General features: G+C 40.2%; 1 protein-coding gene across 1 annotated transcript in view; it reads left to right on the top strand.

The window, feature by feature from the left end:
- ZNF407 (zinc finger protein 407) overlaps positions 1–25553 on the top strand; it is a 3063484-nt gene that overhangs the window by 2212956 nt on the left and 824975 nt on the right. Inside the window, exon 8 of the mRNA XM_044067115.1 lies at positions 201–379. Coding sequence (XP_043923050.1) covers positions 201–379 — 179 coding nt within the window. The remainder of the gene's footprint in view (positions 1–200; positions 380–25553) is intronic.

Raw genomic sequence — 25553 nt, 5'->3', positions numbered from 1 at the left:
AAGCCTTCCTTACTGCTGAATTCAGTTCTTATGCTGAGATTTATTGAAACCTAATAATGTAATTAAAATGTTCTAATGTAGAAATAGGAAATGTATCTATATAAATTCTCTATTAAAACACTTTATAAAATAAAGCTGTAATTCTTAAGTTTTCCTGCTGACTTTAAGTGTAATTCTTCTTTTCTTACTTCTTTCGTAAGGTCAAACTGTGCAGAAAACATTCGCAAGCACATCTTGCATACCGGTAAGCATGAAGGTGTGAAAATGTATAATTGTCCCAAATGTGACTATGGAACCAACATTCCGGTTGACTTTCGTAACCATCTTAAAGAACTTCATCCAGACTTGGAGAATCCTGATTTGGCTTACTTACATGCTGGTAAGGGATATTTCACATTTTTGCTTATATTGTATTTTTTGCATAGAAAAAAACTAAAATAGACTTTGTACCTTTGATGTATGTTTCATTTTCTTACTTACTAAAAAAAGTGCAGTGGGAAGGGTATGTTATGTCCTTGTTTGAATCTTTGCCAGGCAACCTTAAACACTGTGCATCACCTGGGTCTTGCAATGACATGAAAGGAATCACAGTCTTTGTCAAGTTAGTCAGATGTTTTAGTAGCACAGCACTGGGATAGAGTTCCAGATGCCTGTGTCTGATTCCTAGTTTTGTCAGTTTATTTATTTTGCTAGGTAGATAGATGCTAATACTATGTCTGAAGCTTAGCATCCACTGAATTTGAATGATAGCCAGCACAGTGGAAATGAATCTGTAGTTGTAGTCATCTGAGATGTGTGTGCCCCAATGAGATATGAATCATTTTTATGAGTAGTTGTAAATGTGCCAAGACACACAACAGACAGTAATAAGCCTTACTTTAACTTTATTCCTGCATATGACTGTCTTGTTTCTCTTTGGCAGATTGGCTCTCCCTCCTTGGGCTCTTGTTTCCATTAGGTCTCAAGAGTTACTGTGTCTTAATCATTTCTATGTGCATTCTTTTCTTTTTTTTTTTAATAAATATTTTGTAAATCCTGTTTGGGGTAAGGCAGTAATTTGTTATATGTTGCTAACATTAGTTTCTGTTGCATATGAAACCAAAAATATGTTACTGATGTGTTGTTTCACAATGTTAAAAAACTTTAAGTTGGGATGGGTAATACATATTATCCATTTCCTGCTCCTGTAAATCTGCAACATCTGCCTGAGGATCTCTGTGGATTTGGAATTTACAAATTCATAGTCCGAGCAAATGCATTCCCAAGACCATGAAAACCTGTGATGATTCATGATATTTATCTTACCGCAGCTCATTGAAAATCATTACAGTCTCACAATTTCACAGTAACTGTATATAGCAGTGGTGGGACTGAGCGCACTGAGCACTGGTTTGCATGATAAATAATAGTAGCTACTGTACAAACATAGTGATAAAATTCTCGGACTTGTTTTTTTGAACCTAGAAGTATCAGTGTAGGAACTTCTTCATCAGGCAGGGTCCTTGGACATAGTACAACACACAGTTTTATGTCATATTGTTTTTTTTTTGCAGCAGCAGTAAAATAGAAGCCTGATAATATTAAATGTGCAAGGTATAAAATGGCTACATACTACACTAAGAGTTGATGCACTTCATCATCTGTACATTATGTTGGAGTAAAAACAAATGAATGTTGTATATTATTAATTAATGCATTATTAATGCTGTGAATTATTAATGAACATTTTAACACTGTTGCTGTTTAGCAAGTTCCTAAACAAATTACTGCTAAGAATTAATCTAGTTCAAGTGCAGAATTATTGTCTAAAGTTGATTCATAGTCTCTTAATAAATAAGTACTGATATGAGCCTTAACAGCTGAAAGTGTATGCCCAGATATAACAATGCCTTAGTAGCCTACTAAGAAGTGTAGCAAAAAATGTGCATGTTTTCATTTCAGAGTAATGACTGCATATAATAAGAGCACACCATTTGACAACTGGTGACAAAATCTATACATTAAATCCTACAATGTCAGGTGGTGTAATCCTTGTCAGGTTAATGGATCTTTTCAGTGTTGTAAGAAAATTTGCCTTGATTGTGAACTGATAAAATGCACTGGTTTGCTAACTTTCTAAAAGTATTGGTAACAGCAGAGGTGACTAACGTCATGTTACGAAAGACTATACAGAGATTGTCTTAAAATATGATTACACACATGAGGAAATTTTTAGCTACTCAGAGTTGCACATTTTTAGAGATGTTAGTCCTTCGTGTTGTAGATGCCATGAGAAACTTAGGGGGTAGGTAGTTCAGTATTCAAAACTAAGTATTGCAGTAAGTGTAGTTCTCTACCTGGTGATTTGTTTCTTCATTTAAAACTTGGGGAAAAAAATATATACCTTTGTATAGAGTTGTATAAATCATTGCCTGGTTGCTTTGTCTTAGTGTGGCTTTATGCTGCCATATTTTGTTATGCCTTAGACTGTGCCACACTACCTCAAGGACAGTAATTTATGTTTAAGGAATCCTAGATCTTAGATATGATCATGTTAGCTCATGTAGGTTGTAGGACACAAGACCTCCTACAAAGTGTGGGTGGGGAGCTTTAACGTCTACATGAGGCACAGTGACACCTTTTATTATTGAAATAATTTCCTTTCAGAAAGTATTAGTATAGTTGTGCTAGTACTGAAATGTCCTGCAGCTGAATTTTAATTTGGTGTGACAGCACAGAAACAGACAATCTGATGTGCTTCCTAATTTAACAACTTTTGTTTGGAAAATGCAAAGCTGTAGTCAGAGAAAACTTGTATGATGTTCTTCGTTCCACATTGCTGCAGTCCTTACTATTGGGTAGTCCGCTGTCCAGTCGGGCCCGACCAGAGAGAGGCGGGCGTCGACGCGTCAGCGCGATGACCGACGCCAGCGCGCCAGGGTACTAACGCGCATGACCGACGCCATATATCCTCAGTCTTTTGTGGTGGTCGATGCAAATGCAGTGCAAGCGCAGTTTTAAGTTGGGTTTCTGAAATATTTATTTCCGGGACCAGAGATTTCATCAGAGTTGGCTCGGTGGGGAATTCATTTGCTTTTTCTGCTTTTTTTTTTTTCGAGTGACAAAAAGTGAATAAAAGTAAAAAGATAACTCATAGATGTGGACTACTATACCTTGTAGGATTGACCTTTAGGTGTATGCTTCCTGTTTAGGTTGTAGGCCTGTGCATTGCCTATGCTTGTGCTGCTTAGTTTAACAAGGACTATTAAGTAGAGTGTTAGACTGTGGTTGCATTGAGTAGCGTTGTAATGATGTTCGCCCGCCCCCGGCCTGCCAGCGTTCCACTCTACAGCTTTCTCTCCTGAAGGATCTCATTTCAGAGACTCTCTGCATTCCATGAGAGAACACTTTAATGAGAAGAAGAGATTTACTCTAGGTCAGGAAAGGCTTAAGGCTTAAGGAATTCTTATTTTTATGGGCCCCATATATGTACTATGTGTCCTGTGTTGAATGTAGATGTTTTTGTTTGCTTCCCTGAACCTGACTCTGCCCCCTGCCCTGCTGCCTGATAGGTACTATAGGGTGAAGGTGCTGACTAACCATAGTTTTGTTTAAAAGAGGCTAGGCGAGAGAGAAACTGTTTCTCAGGGGCCTAAGGTGGCCTGGTCTCTAAATGGTAAATCCTGTGATAAAGACTGAAAGCAAAGAGGCAAGGGAAAGAGTTGGACTTCTTCTGTGTGCTTTCCAAGAGTAGCCACTGAGTTTGTTTCATCAGCTATCATCAGTAAAAATATCTAAAATTATCTCCTTAAATCTAAAAAAATGCTTTGATGAAGTGGGATCTAATTGAGCAGCTAAATTTGGTGGTTGGTTCAGCCAACAAGTAGTAGGTAGCATTCTTTGCAATGTGGTTTTGATGCTGTACAGGCCTCTTCCTCTGCTGGTAGCTCTGTTTCTCCACCTTTCTTCGCAGGCATGCCTGGTTGAGGGGCTGATAGCTCTGAGCATGTTAAGACAAGGAGGATGATGCTCCTTATACAAGTGTGTGTTGTTTTGGTTATAGCCTGTGGAAGCAGTTTTAAAAGGAATGGAGGACAAAGCTAAGTCTATAAAAACTGTTAAGATTTTTGCAGGTGCAGCCAAGTTTGTTAGGAGAAATTGGCCTGCTGGGGGGGGGACATCACTTGCTTTATGACATCTAGGGGTGAGGACTGCATTATGGTGGGAGGCAGCAGAGGTTCTTCAGGGGCCTAGATTGAACAGGTAGGCACCTCAGCCAGAGGTGGGGGGAGGGCAGTCAGTCCTCGTAAACAGAACAGACTGCTTGACTTTTCAGCTGCCAGATCCTTCAGCTCTGGGAGGAGGAAGACTGTGAGTCTCTTCTTTGAAAGAAAAGTTTAATTACTCCAGACTCAAGAAAATTGGGATTTAAGACACCATACACAGTTACAGGTTTTATATCATACACCATTTAAGGCATAGCAATTCCCATTCAAAGGCTCTCCAGAAAAGAGGGCTCACAAGCAAATTTCTCCAGATGAAGCCATTCTCGGGAACTTAATTTTGGACGTACTCCAGAAAGGGCCTGAGATTTATTCTCCCCTGGGATTTGTAGTGGAGACTGTCTGGTTTATCCTCTCAACATATCCTCTCCCAATTTTGGAAACTTGGATTTCAAGTACAACCTCTGACATGTTGAAGTTCAGCTCATTGATGTGGGCACAGCAAGGATTTACCTCTTCCATGATCAGGCTCAGGGAAAGTTGCATATATATCTGAGGCTTATCTTGTGTGCCTATCTATTATCAGTTCTTGGAAGTGCTCATTGGCAAATCTACTTTCTAGGTATATTATCTGTTCACTAGCCTGCCTTATTTATTTCAGGTAGAGTATTCACAACTTACTTCAGGCTACAACACTCACTGATCAATCATCAAAAGGAAGACCACTGCCTGATTCTGGCCTGCTAATGCCTGGCTAAGATGCAGCATCTGGTCATGTTATAAATCTGGAATATGTTATAGCAGTGCTAAGACATGTGCTTTCTGGGTGTGAATAAAAATAAATCTAGTCTAGTCCTTCTCCATGTGTGACAAAGAATTGGTGTGCTGACTAGCACAGCCCTCAAATGTAGTTTTAACCCACATGGCTTCTATCACATATCATCACTCTTCCTATCTCATCAGCAAGTGCTGGCTGACTGCAAGGGCAATCAACATCTTAAAATCTGTTCACACCTTTTGCCATTTTTCCCAATTCAAATAATATAATATATTCAGGAAGCTGTAATGTGGGCTCCAGGATACCTACCTGGAGACTCTGGACACTGTCACCCTCTCAAACGTTTTGCTGACAAGAATTTTGTGGTGAAGCAGGAACTCACATAAATGTGGGGGGCTCTGGGCCAGTGTGCAGACGAGGGACAGATTAGAACACAGAATCTACAGATCATGAGAAAGGGAAAGAATGGCTTGGGAGGGAGGAGAATGGCTTCAGGGCAAGTGTTGATTCAACAGCAGTTCGCTATATCGTGAAGTACATCAGTCCAGTTAAGTCACACTTTCTGAGTTAATACAGGCTACCCAGGGCAGGTTCCAGGGCAGGTGTTGCAACTAACAGACAACACAACTGTCATGTGGTCATAACACACATTTAGAATGTGATATTCAGACCTGATGTGCATCTACGAGCAAAACTGGGATGGATCCTCCGCTCTTCAGTTGAGACTTTCCAGGCAAGGTTTCTGCGGAAGCACAAAATCTCCACTAAACTACAGCTGATCCCCCCACATAAGAAACCACATCTGGAAACTGTAGAAAGTGGATGCTGAAGGTTGACAGTGTCCTGGGAGACTCGCCATACTTCTCCACCTCTTCTCCACTTCCCAAAGAGCCTTCAAAAAGGTCGGAACAAGACTCTCCAAGACAGCTTTAATAGCTTGGAATTTCTCTTAGTTCTTTGGTACCTTCGCAGTGCACCTCTTCAGCCTCCATAGTGCTTCTTCTATGATTCCAGACAAAGAGATTGGAAGGTCAGCACTCAATGTATTAGGAGTGATTTCCCTAGCACTGGCATATTCTGTCTTTGAGACAGTCTCAGAAAGCCCCTCTCCAGTTTAAATCTGATTGTGGAAGCTGTCTCCTGTGAACAACACTGGATCAATGTCAATGTGGAAGGATTTTTCTAACAAGGGTGCAAATTTCTATTTGGATAAATGTATTTCGAATTTGAGAAACACAAGGAGCTAACTTATGGATGACTGAGTTGAAGTTACTGTTGTCCTTCTGCATAAAAGTTGGAATGAAAAATATTTATTTTTTGCATTTTATGATTTTTGATTATTTCTTGTTTTTTGCCTGTGTTCCTTCTGAGTTTCTACTGAGTGCAAAGATATAAGTTACAGCACCTTCTCTTGTCTCCTGCTTCCTGCCACAACATTTTCAGCACTCCTTTTACTCTACCACCATTTGTTTAGCATCCTTTGTTCAAGCAATTTTCCCTATGGCAACTGCTTTACTGAAAAATCACACCAAGAGCTCTAAACCTTTACAGATCAATTTTGTGTTGGATTTGATTTGATCTACAATGTTTTTGAGCCTTTTGAGAACCTTCTTTTTGAAATATTTGGGTTGGAAAGGTGTGTTTAATAATTTGTATCATTAGCCCTTTTCTGGGTCATCTAAGTTACTGAGCCCTTAAGATTTTACACAGATCTTACCTTTTCGTTTTAGATACCAATATTTTCGTACTTCCTTTTATTTATGCAGTTAAGGTTTTAACTAGTGTTTTATAAGGTGCTATTATTCATAAACTATTTTTGTGGATTAGGTTTTGCAGACTTGGAAAAAGATACACCATTTTGTGTGAGTTTATAGGCAGTTCTATAAACTTCAGGGTTTAGAAGACCTCTGGCAAGCACAGGAGTAAGTTGTTTGTTTCTTTTGCTTTGATTTGACAGCAGCTACATGAGTTCTTTCTAAAAACCTTCTAACATTCATTTTGGGCTCCTCTTTCATTTCATTTATTCCATTCATTGGTGGGATTGTTTTGCAAGAGCATGTTGTCCAGCTCCTACTTCATTATGGCTTCTAGCAGGCTTAAGGGGGCTGCATTTCTAATATTCTTTAGGATGATACATGGAGCATAGTTTCTACTTTCTCTAAGCATTATGCCGTGTACTCTAAGTCTAGTCCTAAATATTGCTTTTGGTTTTGCAAATTGTGTTTGGGGTGGTCTGTTCGAGCTTATTTATTGTTGACCTCTTTGCTATCTTATTCTTATTGTGCATATGGTTGGTGCAGGTTATTTTGGAGCGATGAATGTTGGGTCCTTCCTGTACCATATATTATGTAGAAGGTATGAGGATGTTGATTGGTGGGGTCATCCCTCCTTCCCCTCTGTGTTTAGGGGTGGTTGTGTGTGTGTGAGGTTTGTTACTGGTATTTTTTGTATATGCACTGTATTGTCAACACATATTTTTGGTGCAGGTATTTTCATATTTTGTTTGTACATCTACATGACATCTAGGGGCAAGAAAAGACTTTGTTAGCTGGTGCCTTATATGCCCATATTCAAGGGGCAGAATGTGGACTTTAGTTTTTCATGCCCCACCAGAGAGTCTGCTGAAAGCTTCATCAAGTATATAAATGAAGAGGTATTGCCACCTATGTGAAACTAGGTCAAGTTGTAGGATTTTATTAGAGTCCACTGTTGAACAACTACAATTGCTAAGTTCATGAGCACAGCATAATGTTTCCAACCTAGACTGTACTGCTCTTATGATGTGCAACTGCCCGTTTTACTGCATCATGGTCATTTTAGAAAGTAGTGGACCAAACTAGGTCGGGAGCTGTTCATTCTGAGTTTGAGTATGTTGTTGTTGTCAGCAGCAGCTTAATAGGCATTCAGTTTTTTAAGGTTATTTCAGCATTCATTCAATATTTGCAGTCCATTATGGCTGCATTTTCTAAGAAGTGGATGATTCACTGTGGAGACGCTTGCAGATTTTATCTGAAAGTCTTGGTCAAGAAGGGATTGTGATTTGGGGATTAGGTTGCCCAAAGATGAGAGATGATTCTAACCTTCGTGAAGTGAAGACTTGAGTTTGGTCTGCAGTATTTAGAGTGGCTGAGTTTATGTGGTATAGTGGCTTTCACCAGGAAAATTTGGCTCAATTATCACCTTATTAGCTGTACCCATGGTGGTGGTGCTGCGGTAGTGTTGTCGCCTCACGGTAAGACGCTGTCCAGTTCGATTCTCAGCTAGGGCGTCTTCTGCGTGGAGACATGCGTGAATTGGCGTAACTTCGTTGAAGGTTGTGCGTCAGGCCTGGCAAGCCGGTACGTAAAAATCAACTGCCAGTCATTAGCGGACCGGAGTTCCGCTGTGGCGACCCCTAACTGGGAAAAGCCGAAAGTCACAAACAAACAAATCACCTTATTAGCTACAGGATGATTTAGGACAAAGGGATACTCTTGTGTTGGACCCCTGGAACAAATTTTACTGTGTGGAAAAGTCCATACTGGTATCAATTGTAAATATTTTTAGGTCTCTTACAGATGCAGTGACCTCACAATTGTTTTTACTAGGATTGAACATTTTGAAGATATCACAATGAACAGGGAAGAAACAGCTTTTTTGTTGGGTCTATATTACGTTATCGCAAGCTCAGCTTGTCGAAAATGTAATGATCAGCACCACAATATCGCCTTAACTAAATAGCGAAAGCTCAGTTTGCCGAGATAACCGTTATCGTAAAGCAATAGTTGGCCCAAAAGAAATCTATGACATAGGAACCAACGTGAAATCACAGTAAGTGTGTAAAGAATAAAATATACCATTAGTATCTTGATGTTATTTATATGGCACGGCAACTGAGCATAGAAAGTATGTACATGTCATAGCAGCTGAATCTGTATATATAATAAAAACGTAAAGGACTTTCATCGCCTGGAAGTAACAGTGGCTAAATGTATAAACACCATAATGGCAGAATATACTGTGTGCATTATACTGCATAGCTAACACAGCAATGGCTGACACTTCGCAGTCCTAGAACTTTAGGTGAATGTTACAACACAGTTATGTCACAGAAAAACCGAAAGATGCTAGTGACAGATGGTTATCTGTATAATTTAGAGAGACGCGTTAAAACTAGAAATTATTGGTGCTGTAGGTTTAAGCTGGCCAGTAAAGTAGAGCTATTATAATTATTGAAGGAGACAGTGAAGTATTAGTTAAGTCGGTATCACACCAGCATGCTCCGGATCCAACAGATGTGGAGAGGTACACAGCCTGCCATAGCTTAAAAGAAGCAGCCCGATGTTGCAGGGATACTCCAGCTTTAGATGTAGATGATATAGTAGGGAGTACATCCTTTGAAAGTAATGTACATTTACCATCTCGAAGGTCAGTGCTACAACAAGTGAATAGGGTTAGGCGTAGAAAGATGGTATCTTACACTCCTGTGTCCACTTCATTGAGTACAATAGATACTACACAATACGCATTAAAGCATGGTGCCTTTATTCAAAAACGAATGGTAGACCTGCATACTAACACACATGTGATAGTGTTTAGCACTACTGACAATTTAAAAGATCTCTGTAGCAGTGTAATTTGGTTTATGGATGGTATCTTTTTAACAAAAGCACGACTGTGTCGACAGCTCTATACTGTAGATGGCATCATAACGTTTGGAGAAAATAAGAAATGTGTTCCCCTCCTGTACTGCTGGATGCCGAAGAAGTCATTTAAATCATACAACTATATGTAGGAGTGTGTGGTTAGCTTGTTGTCAATCTGTAACTTGAAACCATCTGTGCAATACATATTAACAGATTTTGAAATGGCTGCTATCAAAAGTGTGAAGTATAACTTTAGTAATGTGATCAATAAGGGATGTTTATTTCATTTTGGCCAGTCTATTTGGCGTAAAGTACAGAGTCTTGGTCTAGCTACCTTGTATGGGAAGTATGTTAGTTAGATTTCAACTGTCAGTGAAGAAGCTCATTGCATTGGCTTTCCTAGATGAAAGTGAGGTACTTGCACAGTTTCAACGTCTTTGTCAGAGCTATCCACCTGAGGGGAAAGATTTGTTAACCTACTTTTCTGAGGTGTATGTATTAGGCCGTCCAAGGAAGGTGCAGACTAGAGCAACAACATGTGCACATTTTCCCCCTATCTTTCCCATTCTGTTCTGGATTGTTTGCACTTTAAATTATTTGTCATTACCTAGGACACAAAATTACGTCGAAGGATATCACAGACGTCTATGATGTTTATTAAGCAGACATAGCTGTAATATTTCGGCCGTCCTTGATGTTTTGGTTCATGAATAAAATAGGGTAAATGAATTAAGGTTGCAAGTGCAGGCAGGTTCTGTTTCTTCACCAAAGAAAAGGAAAGCAATTGAAAAGGAGTACAGGCTGCAAGCAGTGTTATGTAAACGGTCAGAATATACCTCTGATGACTTTTTGACTGCTATTGCAATGCTGCTGAAAGTGTAGTAAAGCTGCAGTGTTCCATAAACGCACCAAACACATCTGCACATTTGTTTTATTTAGATGATTGTATTTTTTACTACAGTGTATTTCTAAATACATGGTTTCCTTCTGTCACTGTTTAAATATACTAGTTGCACAACCTGTTGTACAACAGACTTGATACATGTCAGTACACAATGCCTTTGTTCATTTATTTACACTCGCACATGTTTTCACAGTACAGGATAGGGTTTCAATTAGCGTATATGGCTTGCAAAGTGGCCAACCATCACAATTCATTAATGCTCATTTCGACATTCTGAGCTTTTGCTATTTAGTTAGGGCGATATTGTGGTGCCAATCATTACATTTTCAACAAGCTGAGCTTGCAATAACTTAATATAGACCCATTTTGTTGATATCCTTGATGGTGGCCACCAGTTCAGTTTATTTAAGGATGGCTGCATCCAAGCATTTATACTGCTCCTTCTTAACCTCTAGAATGGTTGGACTGAATGTATCCAAGTTCACTGGAATATTGCTGGAGGTGTCCTGACAGGGTACTTGGTGACTAATGGCTCATTTCTGCAGTGTACCCTCACTCAGAGTCTGTTTGAAGAGAGGTTGAATTAGCCTGTCAAGGTATATGAGACAGAAAGTACTCTCTCTCTTGCTCTTTTAGTAAAGATGTGGGGAATTATCCTACCTCCTGTAATCCTGATTTCTCAAGACAGACTACTGTGAGGAATATTAACACAGGTGCATAAAAATATCATGACAGCCTGAAGGCAGACTGCACCCCCAGGTGTTAAGTAGAGGGCTTATTATTATAATATTATCTAAAGGAAAGTTCTTTGATGATTAAAAAAAAGAATGGTTCCTTTCCATGAAACATGGAAGTTGGATTTCCTAGCTCAACGACTTAAAATATCTAGTGGTTCCACTGGGTCCCACACAAGACTTCTTCAGAGATTACATTCAAACTAACATTTTAAAAGTCTTCAGGCAACATACCCAGAACTTCAGAAACAATATATCCCTTTTCAGCTATGAAAGTATACCCCCTGACAGGGTGATCAGAAGGTAGGAACATGTATAAACCAAATGCAGTTGGGCCTCATTCCAACTAAGAGTGAAAGGAGAAATTATGACAAGATGTACATTTGACAAGGGCTTAAGTTCTCTAACCTGGAGATTGTGACTGTGCCATGTTAATGAGGCAAACTGGAAAAATAGTCAGCTAAAATAATCAAACACTGGTAAGGTAAGCATAGACAATTACCAGAAGGTGAGATGCTGTTCAGGATATTAGGCTGCTTGAGAAACAAGCTTCTAAGTAATTTTAGAAAACTTTTCTATGTAAGTGAGGTGCTTATGTGTGCTTGATCATACTTCCAGCAGTAATCCCTGGAGAAAATGAACCTCAAGTTGCTGTTTCCATTCCAGAAGTGGGTGATTCACTATGGAGAAGCTTGCAGATTGTATCTGAAAGTCTTGGCCAAGAAGGGATTGTGATTTGGAGATTAGGTTGCTGGTCATACAAGTCTCCAAGGTCCTGATTTTAACCACAAAGTCCACCACATTTGTTTTAAATCCTTACCTTTTGCTGTTTTGTATATTTGTGGAGAGAAGCAATAGCCCATTAATCTCTAACCCTGCCTGTGTTAATGTTTGAGATCCATGAAGATTGGAGAATATAAAGTACTAGTTGGCACTGCCACCACTGGAGTAAGTGCTACTGCCACTACTGCTGCCATAGCCATGTTAGCTGAGCTATCGTCAGTCAAGAGACTTGAATTTGCTTTAATGTTATGCAGTAGTAGTGCCTTTCTTCGTGCGATGGCAAAGATGAATGTTTAAGTGTAACCATGTTAATGGCACAAAGAAGCAGAAGTGCAGGAAGCTAGCTGCTATCGTACTGGAGCATGCCCAGAAATCCAGAGATTTTATTTTCTGTGCTAATCCCCTCTCACAGTCTGAGGCTGCTGTATTCGGCATATTGCAGAGCTAATTCTGTGTTAACCTGCCCTCGTTGCCTTAATTTTGTATCAGTTCTTTACTTACTGTTGCTTTAAAGGGAGCAATGGATTATTTTAAATTTTGTACATAAGTAAAAAGACAGGATTTAGGATTACCACCCATCCCACTCTGTGTTAGACATTCAGCTTTAAAGGCATTGTCCTGCTTCCCACAGGTGCATTAAAATGTAACACTTTTTTTAATTACCAGAACTAATAACTAGAACAAAATACATTCCCAGAAGAACAAAGACAGAACAATAACCGTGTCTGCGAACTGTAAGCAAAGCTGATTCACATTTCACAAGCCTCTACATCTCTCAAGGTCCATTCATGAACTTCATGTTTATTGAGCAGTGCACATCTCTTTGGCTATCAGTGAACTATGGATATAGTGCCAAAACCAGGAATTGGTATTAACCAGTTACTGTTCACTATGAGACTACAAACCCAGTTTGTCTTTTTCACTGTGGTGGTGGGTTTGAGGCTTTTGAACTTTTTGTAGTTTTGGCTTGGCTCATATAAACTTTCTGTATTTTCTATAAAGTACAAAATATCATATCATCTGTTGTAGTTTATTCCTCTTCTGTCAAGAGTTTATGTTTTTTTTTCCTCAAAATCACTTTTAATGATATGGGACAGCTTTAACATTATGTCTCCAGGCAATTGTTATTACATTTCTAATACGTTAAGCAAGATGTTTAAGCTCTTCTCAGTAAAATCTCTGTCACTGTCCTGCTTATTCCACAGTACCTGCTGGCAATTAATACTTTATTAAAAATGTCCATTGGTAACAAGAGTGAAACTGTGCTGCAGTTACCAAACTTGGAGCAAAAGTGATAGCAAAAGATGTTTTATTATTCTGAAGATGTGTTTGCCATTAGTAGTCAAATACTTAGGACTTGCAGACAGATCTGAACCTAAAAAAACATGAATTGTGGCTAATTAACTTCAAAGCTTTAGTGCTGACTCACAGATTGCTGTTTGACATGCTCCTCAAGGGGCATTTGCTACTTCCCATGCAGGTGGATTGCACTGGCCATTATGCCTTTATTTGGAAACAGTTACTTTTTCTTACTGGAAGAGCTAACTGCAAATGTTTAAGTTATTTAGTTCTTTAATGTTTGGAATTTACTTTTGCAAGTAGTTGAAACATTTATATTCAGATGGTACAAGACTCTTGGCCCTTTCATGGTATTATGTATTTATGTTCCTTTTGTCTTACCATGTTCTTTATAAGTATGTGCATTTCTGCATATTGTATCTTTCTTGTACCTTGTTATTTTTGGTTTTGGCTTGGGTAACAGTTCAGAGAGTTTACAGTAGCCCACCTATCCTGTTAAAAAGGCAAATAAATAAGTATAAGTTTGTCTTTGCCATCAGTTTTTTTTATTTCTTTGTATTAGGGCAGTCTTTTATCTAGTCACAGCAACCTGTACTGTTTAAGCATCAAACAAAACCACACTGTTGTATTATTTAGTCACTTGGTGCATTGCCGTTCATCTTGAAATTTGGCTTCTGATGCCTTTGGGAAGATTGGCTGCTTGGGGACATTTGAGACTTATGGGCAAGTCTGAATGCTGCATCTGTTGTCTGATGTCTTACTATGTGAAACTGACAAAAGTATACAGATGCTGGATGCAGTGAAAATGTACTTGTTCAAAACCACGGTAAACTGTATCCCTAACTGTGAACAAGTACCTTTTCACACCTTATACCTCATTACTCTTCTTTCTTCACTTACTTCCTTACATCTATTAATTATTATTAAGTCATACGAAGTTGCTCTTGTTGTTTTGGTGAATTATTGACTTCACTGGCTTATTGCTAAATTGCCAACAAAGTTTTGTATCTGCTGCCACAGAGTGGATGTCAGTAAACTCTTAGTAGCGAGGTTCATGTTTGTTAAGTGGAATTTTCTGCATAAGGTCTGTCTCATGATTTTTCTTGATTAGTATGATTGGTGTGAACCCTTGTGTGTAGTCACAACTCTGGTGGACTTGTAAGTGACATGTGGAATAGCTACTGACTATGTCAAACGTGGCTAGGATTTACTTTGTATTTACTAAATAATCTTGGGAGAATCATGGGTGTCATATGATGGGCACTTAAATCTGATTTTACTATGAATAATCACACCATGATCTTGCTTTTGCCGTCTTGAAGGCTGATTTTACATGCAAACTAACTGTATTGTTTGAAGCAATTTTTTTTTGTAGAATGTGTTCTGTTCTGCACTCCCATGGGGGGGAGCAAGCCCCCACACTCTCTAAATTATATATATCAACTTCACAGACCCATAACATTGGAAAAGAGAGAAAAGCCTCCAAAACAAAACAGGCCAGTCTCGTACAATCACTTGTTTTAGGCTAACAAGAATGAGCAAGTGAATATTTGTAAGATTTTATGCTGTTGGTATTCATGGGTAAGCTGTTACATTCTTGCTTTTTAGCTGACTAAAGTGTATCTGTTAGGGAGCACTTGTATAATTACTGCTGTGTAGTTATATCATTATATTACTCACTTGGAAAAAATGTGCATGCATTTTACTTTTTATAGTAATTTAAGGGTATTCATCAGTACTAACATCTAAATTAAAATCTAGCAGCCCAAAAATGTGCAGCAACTGTAGGCATATTTTAAGTTTTATGTTTGGAGTTGTGTTTATGATATGCTGATACAAAGTTAAGTTATTTCTGTAAAAATAATTTTATATTTATGTATGCATGATGGTCCTATGTAATTCCATGTTTTTTGATGTATACTGTAATATTTCTCTTCATAATAAAAGTGTCTTTGATAGCATTTGGCTCAAGTTTGTAGACGTTCAGCTTAAAACTGTGGGTGAGCTTGACTTCTTTGGTAAGGTCACCCTGCCTATTCAAGCAAATTTAGTGGTCAGTGTTTGTTCTTCTTGAGTTTATGTCTACCTGTCACAGTAATGAGTTTGCTGGATTGGGCATTTCACATTCCTGAGCTTTTTCTCTTAATCTCCATGAAGATTGCTCTTCTAATTTTCATCTGTCACTCGTTCACCTTTGTGACTCCCGTGCACTAGCCCAGTAATCAAGGAGCCTCAATCCTCACCACTAGCACCAGTGAGGGGCATGCACATTGGGAAGGATAACAAGTACACCCACAGTAAAGTACAATTTCCCTTAAGAGCACACAGAGATCACAGTCAGTCTGGGGCTGGTTCTTTCTTTCTCTCCAGATCCCTAATAAGTCTCCCTTACTGGCACAGCTATAGAGTGGAGTCCTTAGCCTGGGTTCCAAGCCAAGTCCTCCCAGCACTCCCTCTGTCCAACCAGTGCTTCGTGTCCCTGCCCCAGTAGCTGACACACACACACACACACACACACACACACACACACACACACACACACACACACACACACACACTTTGAGATATCATTTATATACAAACACACAGACACTCCTGGGAAAGGCTGGCACAGGTTCACTAGGTATGCCCCTTCTTCTCAGGCTATAATGTAGTAATCCACTGCCACCAGAACCCCTACTTATCAGCAACGATAAGGCCCTTCCCAAAGGGTGACCAATTTTGCTGTGTAATAATACTGTTATCCATTTAGTAAGTCTGACCAGAACTTTTAAGGCTATTGGAGTAGCTTAGTATAGTATCACTAAATACATGCAAGTACTCTAGAGCTTAAATTATCTCTACAGAAAACGGGCACAGTTGAAAGGTTTAAAATATTTAATAAATGAAAACACAAGACAAATCTCCTCAGTTCAACACAGTGCTAGTCAAGAGTTCAGACACAGGAACTTTAAAACAATACTGTAGGATAGTCTGACATAAATATAGAAACAGCTAGTCTAATCTTACTATTTTCTATCTATTTCTAAGAGAAATACTAAAGTCTAAGATCCTACTTACATATAGAGCAAGCAAGTGCTGGTGATGTCAGTTCTGAAGACAAATGCAAAATGCTATATTTTTCTCTCTGAGATCTCTTAAATTGATAATACATCACTGCTGACTCATTTTAGATCACATCATTCTTGACACTTCTCTGGTTCCCAGGCTACCAGAAACTCTAAATTTACATTTCTTAGTTTTCTTTGTAAGCTTGCACCTGGCCAGGAAGCCACAGCAATAAAAGACATTATGCATGTAAAACCTTGCAATTCACTGTGGTCTCAAAACAGTAGAAGGAATTCCTTCATCCAGGTATCCTGCCTCCGAGCTTTGAGATCAAACAGTCATAAAATGCTTTACTTATCAGCTTTCTTCCAACAGGATGCACTGTGGTTACATTTTTGAAGCTTAGAACATATAACACAGTTTTTCTTACATTTAGTTTTCTTACATTTGTAAAACAGCCTGTGGATTATATTAATATTTACAATGACATTGAATTATCTACACAATTCTATCTAGCTGGGCTGGCAGCCTTTCAGTTTTTCACAACCTTTATTAAATTTTGGCACATCTCTTGTTGCTGTTTTCGTTAGCACATATCCATTTCAATAACATTTATGTAGTTATTGAGTTTTTCACTCAAATCACTATACATCTGTGTGCTATAGATCACATCAGTTTAATCATCTCCTGTCTGATTAGGCATGTACCCCTCTCTGTGATACTTGTTAACTAATATAATTCCCCAGCAGTCATTTTTACCAGTTATATAAATAAGCAGCATGCTTGGCAACTCATTTGTTCTCCTGTTCTGCAACACTTTGATGAGAACTGAATCTTACCATGAAATGACCACCCCCAGAAAGATCTTTACTACTATGGGTGAGATTTATTGCCTGTTGAAAACTATATGATACGTATGGTTCTTGGTACTACTGGGAAACAAGGGACTTGTTGGCCGATAATAATAAAAGAGAATGAATGATCGTATGTATGCTCTTACACTGACGTCGTCGGTGTGGAGAGGTCAAGAGAGGTCACATGACTATGTGCTTTATAATAAAGGAGGAAGCGAGGGTTGATGTTCTTTGTGTTTCACTGTTGCAGTCATTACATTTGGGTAATCCTGCTGGCAGGTTGCCCTCAGTCTGCCTGAATTCCAAAGTCCTGGGTCCTGCGTCAGCTGCTTGTCGCCCCTTCCCTGACGTCAGGTCGTCAGGGGTATAAAAGAACCAACCAACGCCATTTTCTTTAGTCTTTCTTGCTGCGCGGTGCCCGGACCAGAAGCAGTTCGTAAGTGCCGGTCAGCCGACTCCTGAGATTTTCATGTTCGAGTTTCAGATCCGAAGTCTTCAATAACGCTAAGTACCCCGTTGGGGAAACTTTTTTCTTGCTCCAGACTGATGTCAGAAAAAGTAAATAATTGTATTTCTTGTGGAAAGCAAGTACCTCATAAGGACTTTAATTTTTACTGTATTCCTTGCCTAGGCCCTGATCACAACATTTCTGGTTGTCAGTTTTGTGCTAGATTTAACCAACGCACTATTAAGCATCGGTATGATTTTGTTTCAAACTATTTTGGACGCCAGTTTAATTATCCAGAAATGTTGGAAAACCATCCGGCTACCAGAGTTCTCAAAAAACGTGCAAAGAAAAGGAGAGAGATAGACAACCGAGGCCCAAAACCGATGACAGAGCTTCTCCTAAGCCAGTCGCTGGTTCGCCGGTTCTCAGAGAGGAGTTTTCGCAGCCCCTGACACCCACTACTTTAGAGTCGCAGGCCGCTACCGACTCCCACGTGGAGTCGGCCATGCTGCTGGAAACTCAAGGTATTGGAGCCTCGGATACCATTCCTTCAGATGGGTCCAGAGCCGCTGAGCAGGCACCGGCTTCTGAGGGTGTATTCAGACCTAAACATCTTTACATTAAACCGACTTCAGCTTCAAAGGCAAAGACTAAAGCACCTTCTAAAGCAAAGAAACAAACTCAAGAGCCACGTGGACAGGCCTCTATGCCCAAAAAACAGATGCTGAAAATGGCCGAAGACTTGATTACCTTGATCAGGGGTTCCCATCCCCCTCCTGATAAGAGGCCTAGGCAAGAGAGTGACTATGAATCTTCAGATCAGGTTTCTATTTCTTCTGATTCCTCTTCTGATCAGGAATATTCTCTTCCCCCCTATGAGGATTATGATGCTGAAGAATCTATACCTACAGCTTCTCCTCCAGATGACTATTCTTTTGGGGAAACCTTGCATACCATGAGGGAGCATTTCCACTGGGAGAACCAAGATTTTTCAGAATCTAAAAAGAGACCCAGGGATTTCCTTTTACTACCTCAACACAGGCCACTAACCATTCCACCAGTGTTAGACATTGTAGATTATGTGTTTTCGGAGTCTAGTCTTACCCCTGACTCCTTACCTCCAGCTCCTGTTAAGCCTGACAGATATTACAGGGTTCCTGACTCTCATAAATTCCTTTTTAAAAACCCTGCTGCAGACCCAGAAACTATTTCACAGGGTCCCAAAGGAGTTAAGGCTTCCACTGCAAAAAACCCTACCCCCTCTGACAGGGATTCCAGGGCACTGGATAGATGGGGAAATAAGGTTTAAACATCTGCTACCTTGGCTATAAAGGCCTTAAACTGTCAGTTTCATATGCTCAAATATCAGCAACTTGTTATGGCATTGCTTAAACAGAAAATGTTATTAAACTCTGAATGTGCAGAAAACAGGAAATGCAGGATTTATTGCATGCAGCTGAGCAAGTTGAAAAGCATACTTTGCAATGTGCTTTTGATTCTTTGGAGGCCTCCTCCAGGGCCGCAGTTACGGGTTCTGTAATTAGGAGGCATGCTTGGTTAAAGGAACAAAATCTGCCTGATCATGTCAACGTTAAATTATTAGATGCACCTTTACAGCATGATACTTTGGTGTTAAGGCAGAAGAGTTGTTAAAGAAAATGGAGGACAAAGCTAAATCTATGCAAACTGTCAAAGATTTTTTACAAGTACAGCCACCTAGGTTTAGTAGACACTGGCCTACAAAGAATTGGTCCTTTCCTGTGTCAGACAGACCTCAAAGGGGCAGATCCAGACACCCTAGAGGCAGGTCCCAGGCGCAAGGTTCATACAGGTCAAAGCAATGGGGTGCTTCTACCTCCAAAGTTGGAGACGACAAATCTCAACCATACAGGAAACAGTCCCAATGACTTCCCCCTGCCTGCACCAAGCACTTATCTCCTGGCAGCACCCTTAGGGGGAAAATTAGCTCTTTTTTCTCAAAATTGGCACATTATATTATAACCCAGGACAAGTGGGTTCTAAATATCGTGTCGCAAGGCTACAAGTTCCACTACCATACCCTGCCAAAGGCAAATGGCTGGCCAGATCTGCCAAAAAATCAATGGGCAGAGGCACAAAAACAAGTCTCATCCCTCATGGACATAGGGGCCATTCAACAAGTACCAGAGCAAGAGCAGGGACAAGGATTTTACTCAAGACTGTTCTTGGTACCCAGAAAGGACAAGGCCTGGAGACCAATACTGGACCTATCTATTCTGAACACATTCCTGGATATACCAAAATTCAAGATGTTGACTTTGCAGCAGCTTCTGCCCATACTGGGCAAGAACGCTTGGCTTGTGACTCTAGACCTAAAAGAGGCATACCTGCATGTCCCAATCAGACAATTATGCAGAAGATACCTCAGATTCAAGGCTGGCTCATTGCATTACCAATTCTCTGCACTGCCCTTTGGCTTATCTACTGCGCCCAGGGTCTTTACAAAGTGCCTGGCACCAGTAATTGCATACTGCAGACAGAGGAATACAAATATATCCTTACTTGGACGACTGTCTAATTCAAGTAGAGAACAAGGATATTCTTCTACAGCATCTGGCGTTTGTGAAAAGACTTCTAACATGCCTAGGGTACACAGTCAACGAAAAGAAATCAAAACTGGTACCCTCTCAAGAGATAATATTCCTGGGTACAAGCTTAAATACAACTGCCCAGATGGCTTATCTCACGCCAGACAAACAAAGGCAACTGACTACCTATTTCAAAATGTTGGCAACAAAGGCCCAGTTATCTGCAAGAAAAAATTCTGCAGGCTTTGGGCTTCATGGCATCCTGCATCCTACTAATTCCATATGCAAGACTGCATATGAGGAAACTTCAATGGTACCTAAAAAAGTGTTTGGACTCAACATTGCCACAGCAAAGGCTTGTCACCAAAACAAGGGACAGCCATTCACATTACCCCCAGCCAGGCAAACACTAACAACAGATGCATCAAATTATGCCTGGGGGGCCCACATAGCAGGAAGATGCATTCAGGGCACATGGTCCTCAAACCAAATGCATCTACATATCAATCAAAAAGAGATGCTAGCTGTTCAAAATACCCTGACAGCCTTCAAGGACCTACTTCATTAGGGACAACTAATGATAAAGATAGACAACACCACGGTCATGTGGTATATAAACAAGTAGGGGGGCACACATTTTTACCCCCTTTGCAGACTAGCCATGACCTTGTGGGACACAGCATTGACTTACCAAGCACATCTGCAGGCACAATTCCTGCCAGGAAAGGAAAATACTCTGGCAGACAAACTAAGCAGAAACCTTATGGATCCCCATGAGTGGCAGCTGGATCCACAAGTCTTCAGCATGATAACAAGGAAATGGGGATGCCCGGACATAGATCTATTTGCCTCCCCTCACAAATACCAACTAAAAAGATTCTGCACAAGGACTTATCACAGGCAAGCATGGAAAGTGGACGCCCTATCTTTCAGCTGGAAAAAACAATCCGTATATGCCTTTCCCCCACTGCCTGTCCTCCCCAAGGTACTCCTAAAGGTCAGACAAGAGAAGCCAAATATGATACTGATTGCCCCAGACTGGTCCCACCAGTACTGGTATCCAATCCTAAGGAACTTGTCTCAATGCCCAGCTTGGACCTTACCTCAAATACCTCTTCTACTGTCCCAGCAAAACAATCGGATCCTGCACAGCCAACTTAGGACTTTAAACCTGGCAGCATGACGGATAATGTAGTCATACAAAACACACCTCCCAGTAAAGCTGTGATGGATGTCATTTTGGAAGCCAGAAGGCCTAGTACTAGAAAATCTTATGCTGGAAAATGGAAGAGATTCTGTGCTTGGAACCAGGCACAAGGAACTGATACAACTGTGCCAAATATTCCTCAGATTTTTCAATACTTAACTGAGATGCTGGACAAAGGCGTATCTTTTTCATCTATTAAAATTCATGCCTCTGCCATTTCGGCTCAGTACAATACAGAGCCACCAGTCTTTTCTCATCCCTTATTAAAGCGGTACCTCAGAGGAGCCAAAGATTTAAGACCTCCAAGGAGATCACCAATGCCTGCCTGGGACCTCAATTATGTCATGGAAAAATCCATCCTGCCTCCTTTTGAACCAGCTGCTACTGCTGATATAAAGTTTTTATCTTGGAAAACAGCTCTGCTCCTAGCAATAACTTCTGCAAGACGAGTTTCAGAGCTACAGGCAGTCGTGGCTGTGGAACCTTTTATCATCTTTTATCCAAACAGGGTCTCTCTGAGGACAAACCCAACATTTATGCCTAAGGTGGTGTCCAGTGTGGCTCTTAACCAAACTATTCATCTGCCAACTTTTTATCCAAATCCACAGAACAAGGGGGAGAGAATTCTACATTCTTTGGATGTACACAGACAGCTTAGATTCTACTTGGACAGAACCACAGTTTTCAGAAAGACAAAGCAATTACTAGTGACATATGCTGCAGGATCACAAGGAAAGGCAATCTCAAAGCAGACTATTTCAAAGTGGATAGACCACTGCATTCGTTTCTGCTACTTACACCATGGCAAGCCAGTGGCTAAGGGCATTAGGCCACATTCAACCAGAGCTGCAGCCACTTCAGCAGCCTTTCTCAGGGGAGTACCAACCAAGGACATTTTAGAGGCTGCTACTTGGAGTTCAGTGCACACCTTTACAAAGCACTATCATCTGCCACTCTACTCAAAATCCAGGGCAGGCTTTGCCACTGCAGTTCTGCAGGGTCTCATAGCCACTCCTACTGCTGTTTAGCTCCAGCCTCCCAACCATAGCTTTTGGACTCTACCCAAATGTAATGACCGCAACAGTGAAACATGAAGAACATAGTACAGTTGTGTACACTTACCATAAATGTAGATGTTTGAGTGTATTCACTGTTGCAGTCCAGGTTACCCACCCGCCATCCCCCTTTTCTTCTGATGAAACGTATCTTTCCTTCTCTAATTTATACAACCTATGTGGTGTATTTGCTTGTAGATGAAGGTAAAGTTTATACTGGTGCATGTATTTTTATATATATAAATTTTGGCTACCCTTTTAGGGGCACCTGACATCTGGGGCAAGAAAAACTAAAGAAAATGGCGTCGGCTGCTTCTTTTATACCTCTGACGACCTGACGTCAGGGAAGGGGTGACAGCAGCTGATGCAGGACCCAGGACTTTGGAATTCAGGCCGACTGAGGGCAACCTGCCAGCAGGATTACCCAAATGTAATGACTGCAACATTGAATACACTCGAACATCTACATTTATGGTAAGTGTACACAACTGTACTTTCCCCTCTTCCGTGTTTAACCAGATTGATTGCCTTCACGTGTGTTTATTTTCCTCTGTAATGTATGTCTAACCCAATTTTCTTACTCTTAAGATGATACCGCCAACAGGTTATGGGCCCAGGAGGGAAGTAGGAAGCCGATGGCATAGTATGTTTCGATGGAGTTGAGAAGAATTACAAGTTGTGGGAGGCAAAGTTTCTGGGACAGCTGCGCTTGCTAGGTCTGAAAGATGCCATTTTGCGAAATGTGCAACAGGGCGTGGAGGACAACGAGAATGAGGAGGAAGGCGATGATGCTGAGAAAAATGAGGAGGCATATGCAGAACTAATACAGTTCTTAGACGACAAAAGTTTCTCCCTCATCATGAGAGAAGCCACGGATGATGGTAGAGAAGTGCTTCAGATCCTGAGAGACCATTATGCCGGGAATGGGAAGCAATGGGTAATTAGCCTATACACCGAATTAACAAGCCTCCAGAAGGCCACCAGTGAAAGTGTCACAGACTATATTATTAGGGCTGAGACGGCCATTATGTCACTTAGAAATGCTGGGGAGAAGCTCAGTGATGGATTACTAATTGCGATGATTCTGAAAGGGGTGCCTGAAACCTTTAAACCATTTGCAGTCCACATCATGCAAGATGATGATAAGTTGATCTTTGGTGAGTTCAAAACATGGTTGAGAAGCTATGAACCTACCGAAAAATTTAATGCCAACATAAGTAATGATAATGTGATGAGAGCAAGTGGCCTTGGGGAAAGAGTAAAAGCAGACATTATATGCTATAGCTGTGGCCAAAAGGGACACAAGGCACGACAATGCCAGAGAGAATATAAAGGCCAGAGACAGTGGTGTAGTTTGTGTAAAAACTCTAGCCACAGGGACAGTAACTGTAGACGAAAGAAGAAAGACACTATGAAAGAAGCAACTGAGGTGGATGATCACACATTTGTCTTCAGAATAAATGAGCATCAAATTCATGAGTTAAAACAGAAGGGATTAATGGTGGACACTGGTGCCACGTCACACATAATTAATGACCTGAAAAAGTTTAAATACTTTGATGCAACTTTCCAACTGGAGGAACACATTGTGGAATTAGCTGACAGAACGAGAACCTGTGGGGCCACACAGAAGAGAGGTGATGCAGAGGTATGGCTGCTAAACACAGAGAGGCACAAAGTAAAGGTGATGATGGCTCGAGCGCTGTATATCCCGACGTATCCACAAAGCATTTTTTCTGTTAAGGCAGCAACATCCAAAGGGGCCTCGATCAACTTTAAGCAAGGCCGTGACCAACTCATCTATAAAAATGGCACAAGGTTTGACATAATTGAGTGTGATAGACTCTATTATTTAGACACATATGATGAAGAAAACGATAGTGAGATACATTATGATGCAACTCAGAGCTGTTATGACATTCAAGCATGGCATAAAATACTTGGTCACTATAATTTTGAAGATGTGTCAAAATTAGAAAAAGTGATAAAGGGAATGAAAATTAAAGGTAAAGTTGAGAGACCTAACCTAGACTGTGAAACCTGTATGCAAGGGAAATTTGTACAGAAACAGAGAACCAGATGCAAGAGCAAAAGTTGTGTTTGAACTAGTCTATACTGATTTGGCAAGCCCAATTGAGCCAGTAGCAAAAGATGGCTTTAAGTATACTTTAGCATTTATTGATGACTACTCAGATGTAATATTTGTCTACTTTCTGAAAGCCAAGAGTGATACAGTCAAGGCGACTGAAAAGTTTATTGCAGATTCAGCCCCTTATGGGAAGGTAAAGTGTATCAGATCAGATAATGGCACCGAGTTCATGTTGAATGATTTTCAGTCACTATTGAGTAAAAATGTTATAAGACATGAAACATTCGCACCTTACACCCCATCAGAATGGGACAGCAGAGAGAAACTGGAGAACACTGTTCGAAATGGCAAGGTGTATGTTGCTAGAGAGTGACTTACCTAAAGAGTTGTGGACATGTGCAGTGATGACTGCTGCTTTTATTCGCATCAGATGTTATAACAGGCGGTTGGGGCAGACCCCATTCTTCATGTTAACAGGAAAGAAACCTGATCTTTCAAGGACGAGAGAATTTGGATCAGTGTGTTATGCATACTGACAAGATAAAAAGAAGTTAGATTCAAGATGTGATAAGGGGATATTTGTTGGATATGATAAAAAACAGCCCATCATATCTGGTTTAGTATCCTGATACAGGAAGGGTCCTTAGACACAGGTTAGTCAAGTTCTTTATGCCAGATTCACACAGATCCAGAAGTAATGGATGAAGATTTTAGTACAAGAAGAAGTGTGCATGCTAAGTCAGAGTCAAAAGCTGATAGTCAAATCAAAAAAGAAATACAAGTGAATCACACTGAATCTATAATGAATGAAGGAGACACAAACAAGGCAAGAAGAGGAAAGGCAGGATACACACTACTCTAAAAGAGAGAGAAAACCACCTGCATACTTTTAGGACTATGAGTATAAAGTTAAAAATGACGATTATGTGACAGTTAATGTTGACTATTGTTACCGATTAA

The sequence above is a fragment of the Protopterus annectens genome, chromosome 3.part1 (genome assembly GCF_019279795.1).
Source record: "Protopterus annectens isolate FY-2018-M chromosome 3.part1, PAN1.0, whole genome shotgun sequence".
Taxonomy (NCBI): domain Eukaryota; kingdom Metazoa; phylum Chordata; order Ceratodontiformes; family Protopteridae; genus Protopterus; species Protopterus annectens.
This window is presented reverse-complemented; position numbering and strand designations above follow the sequence as displayed.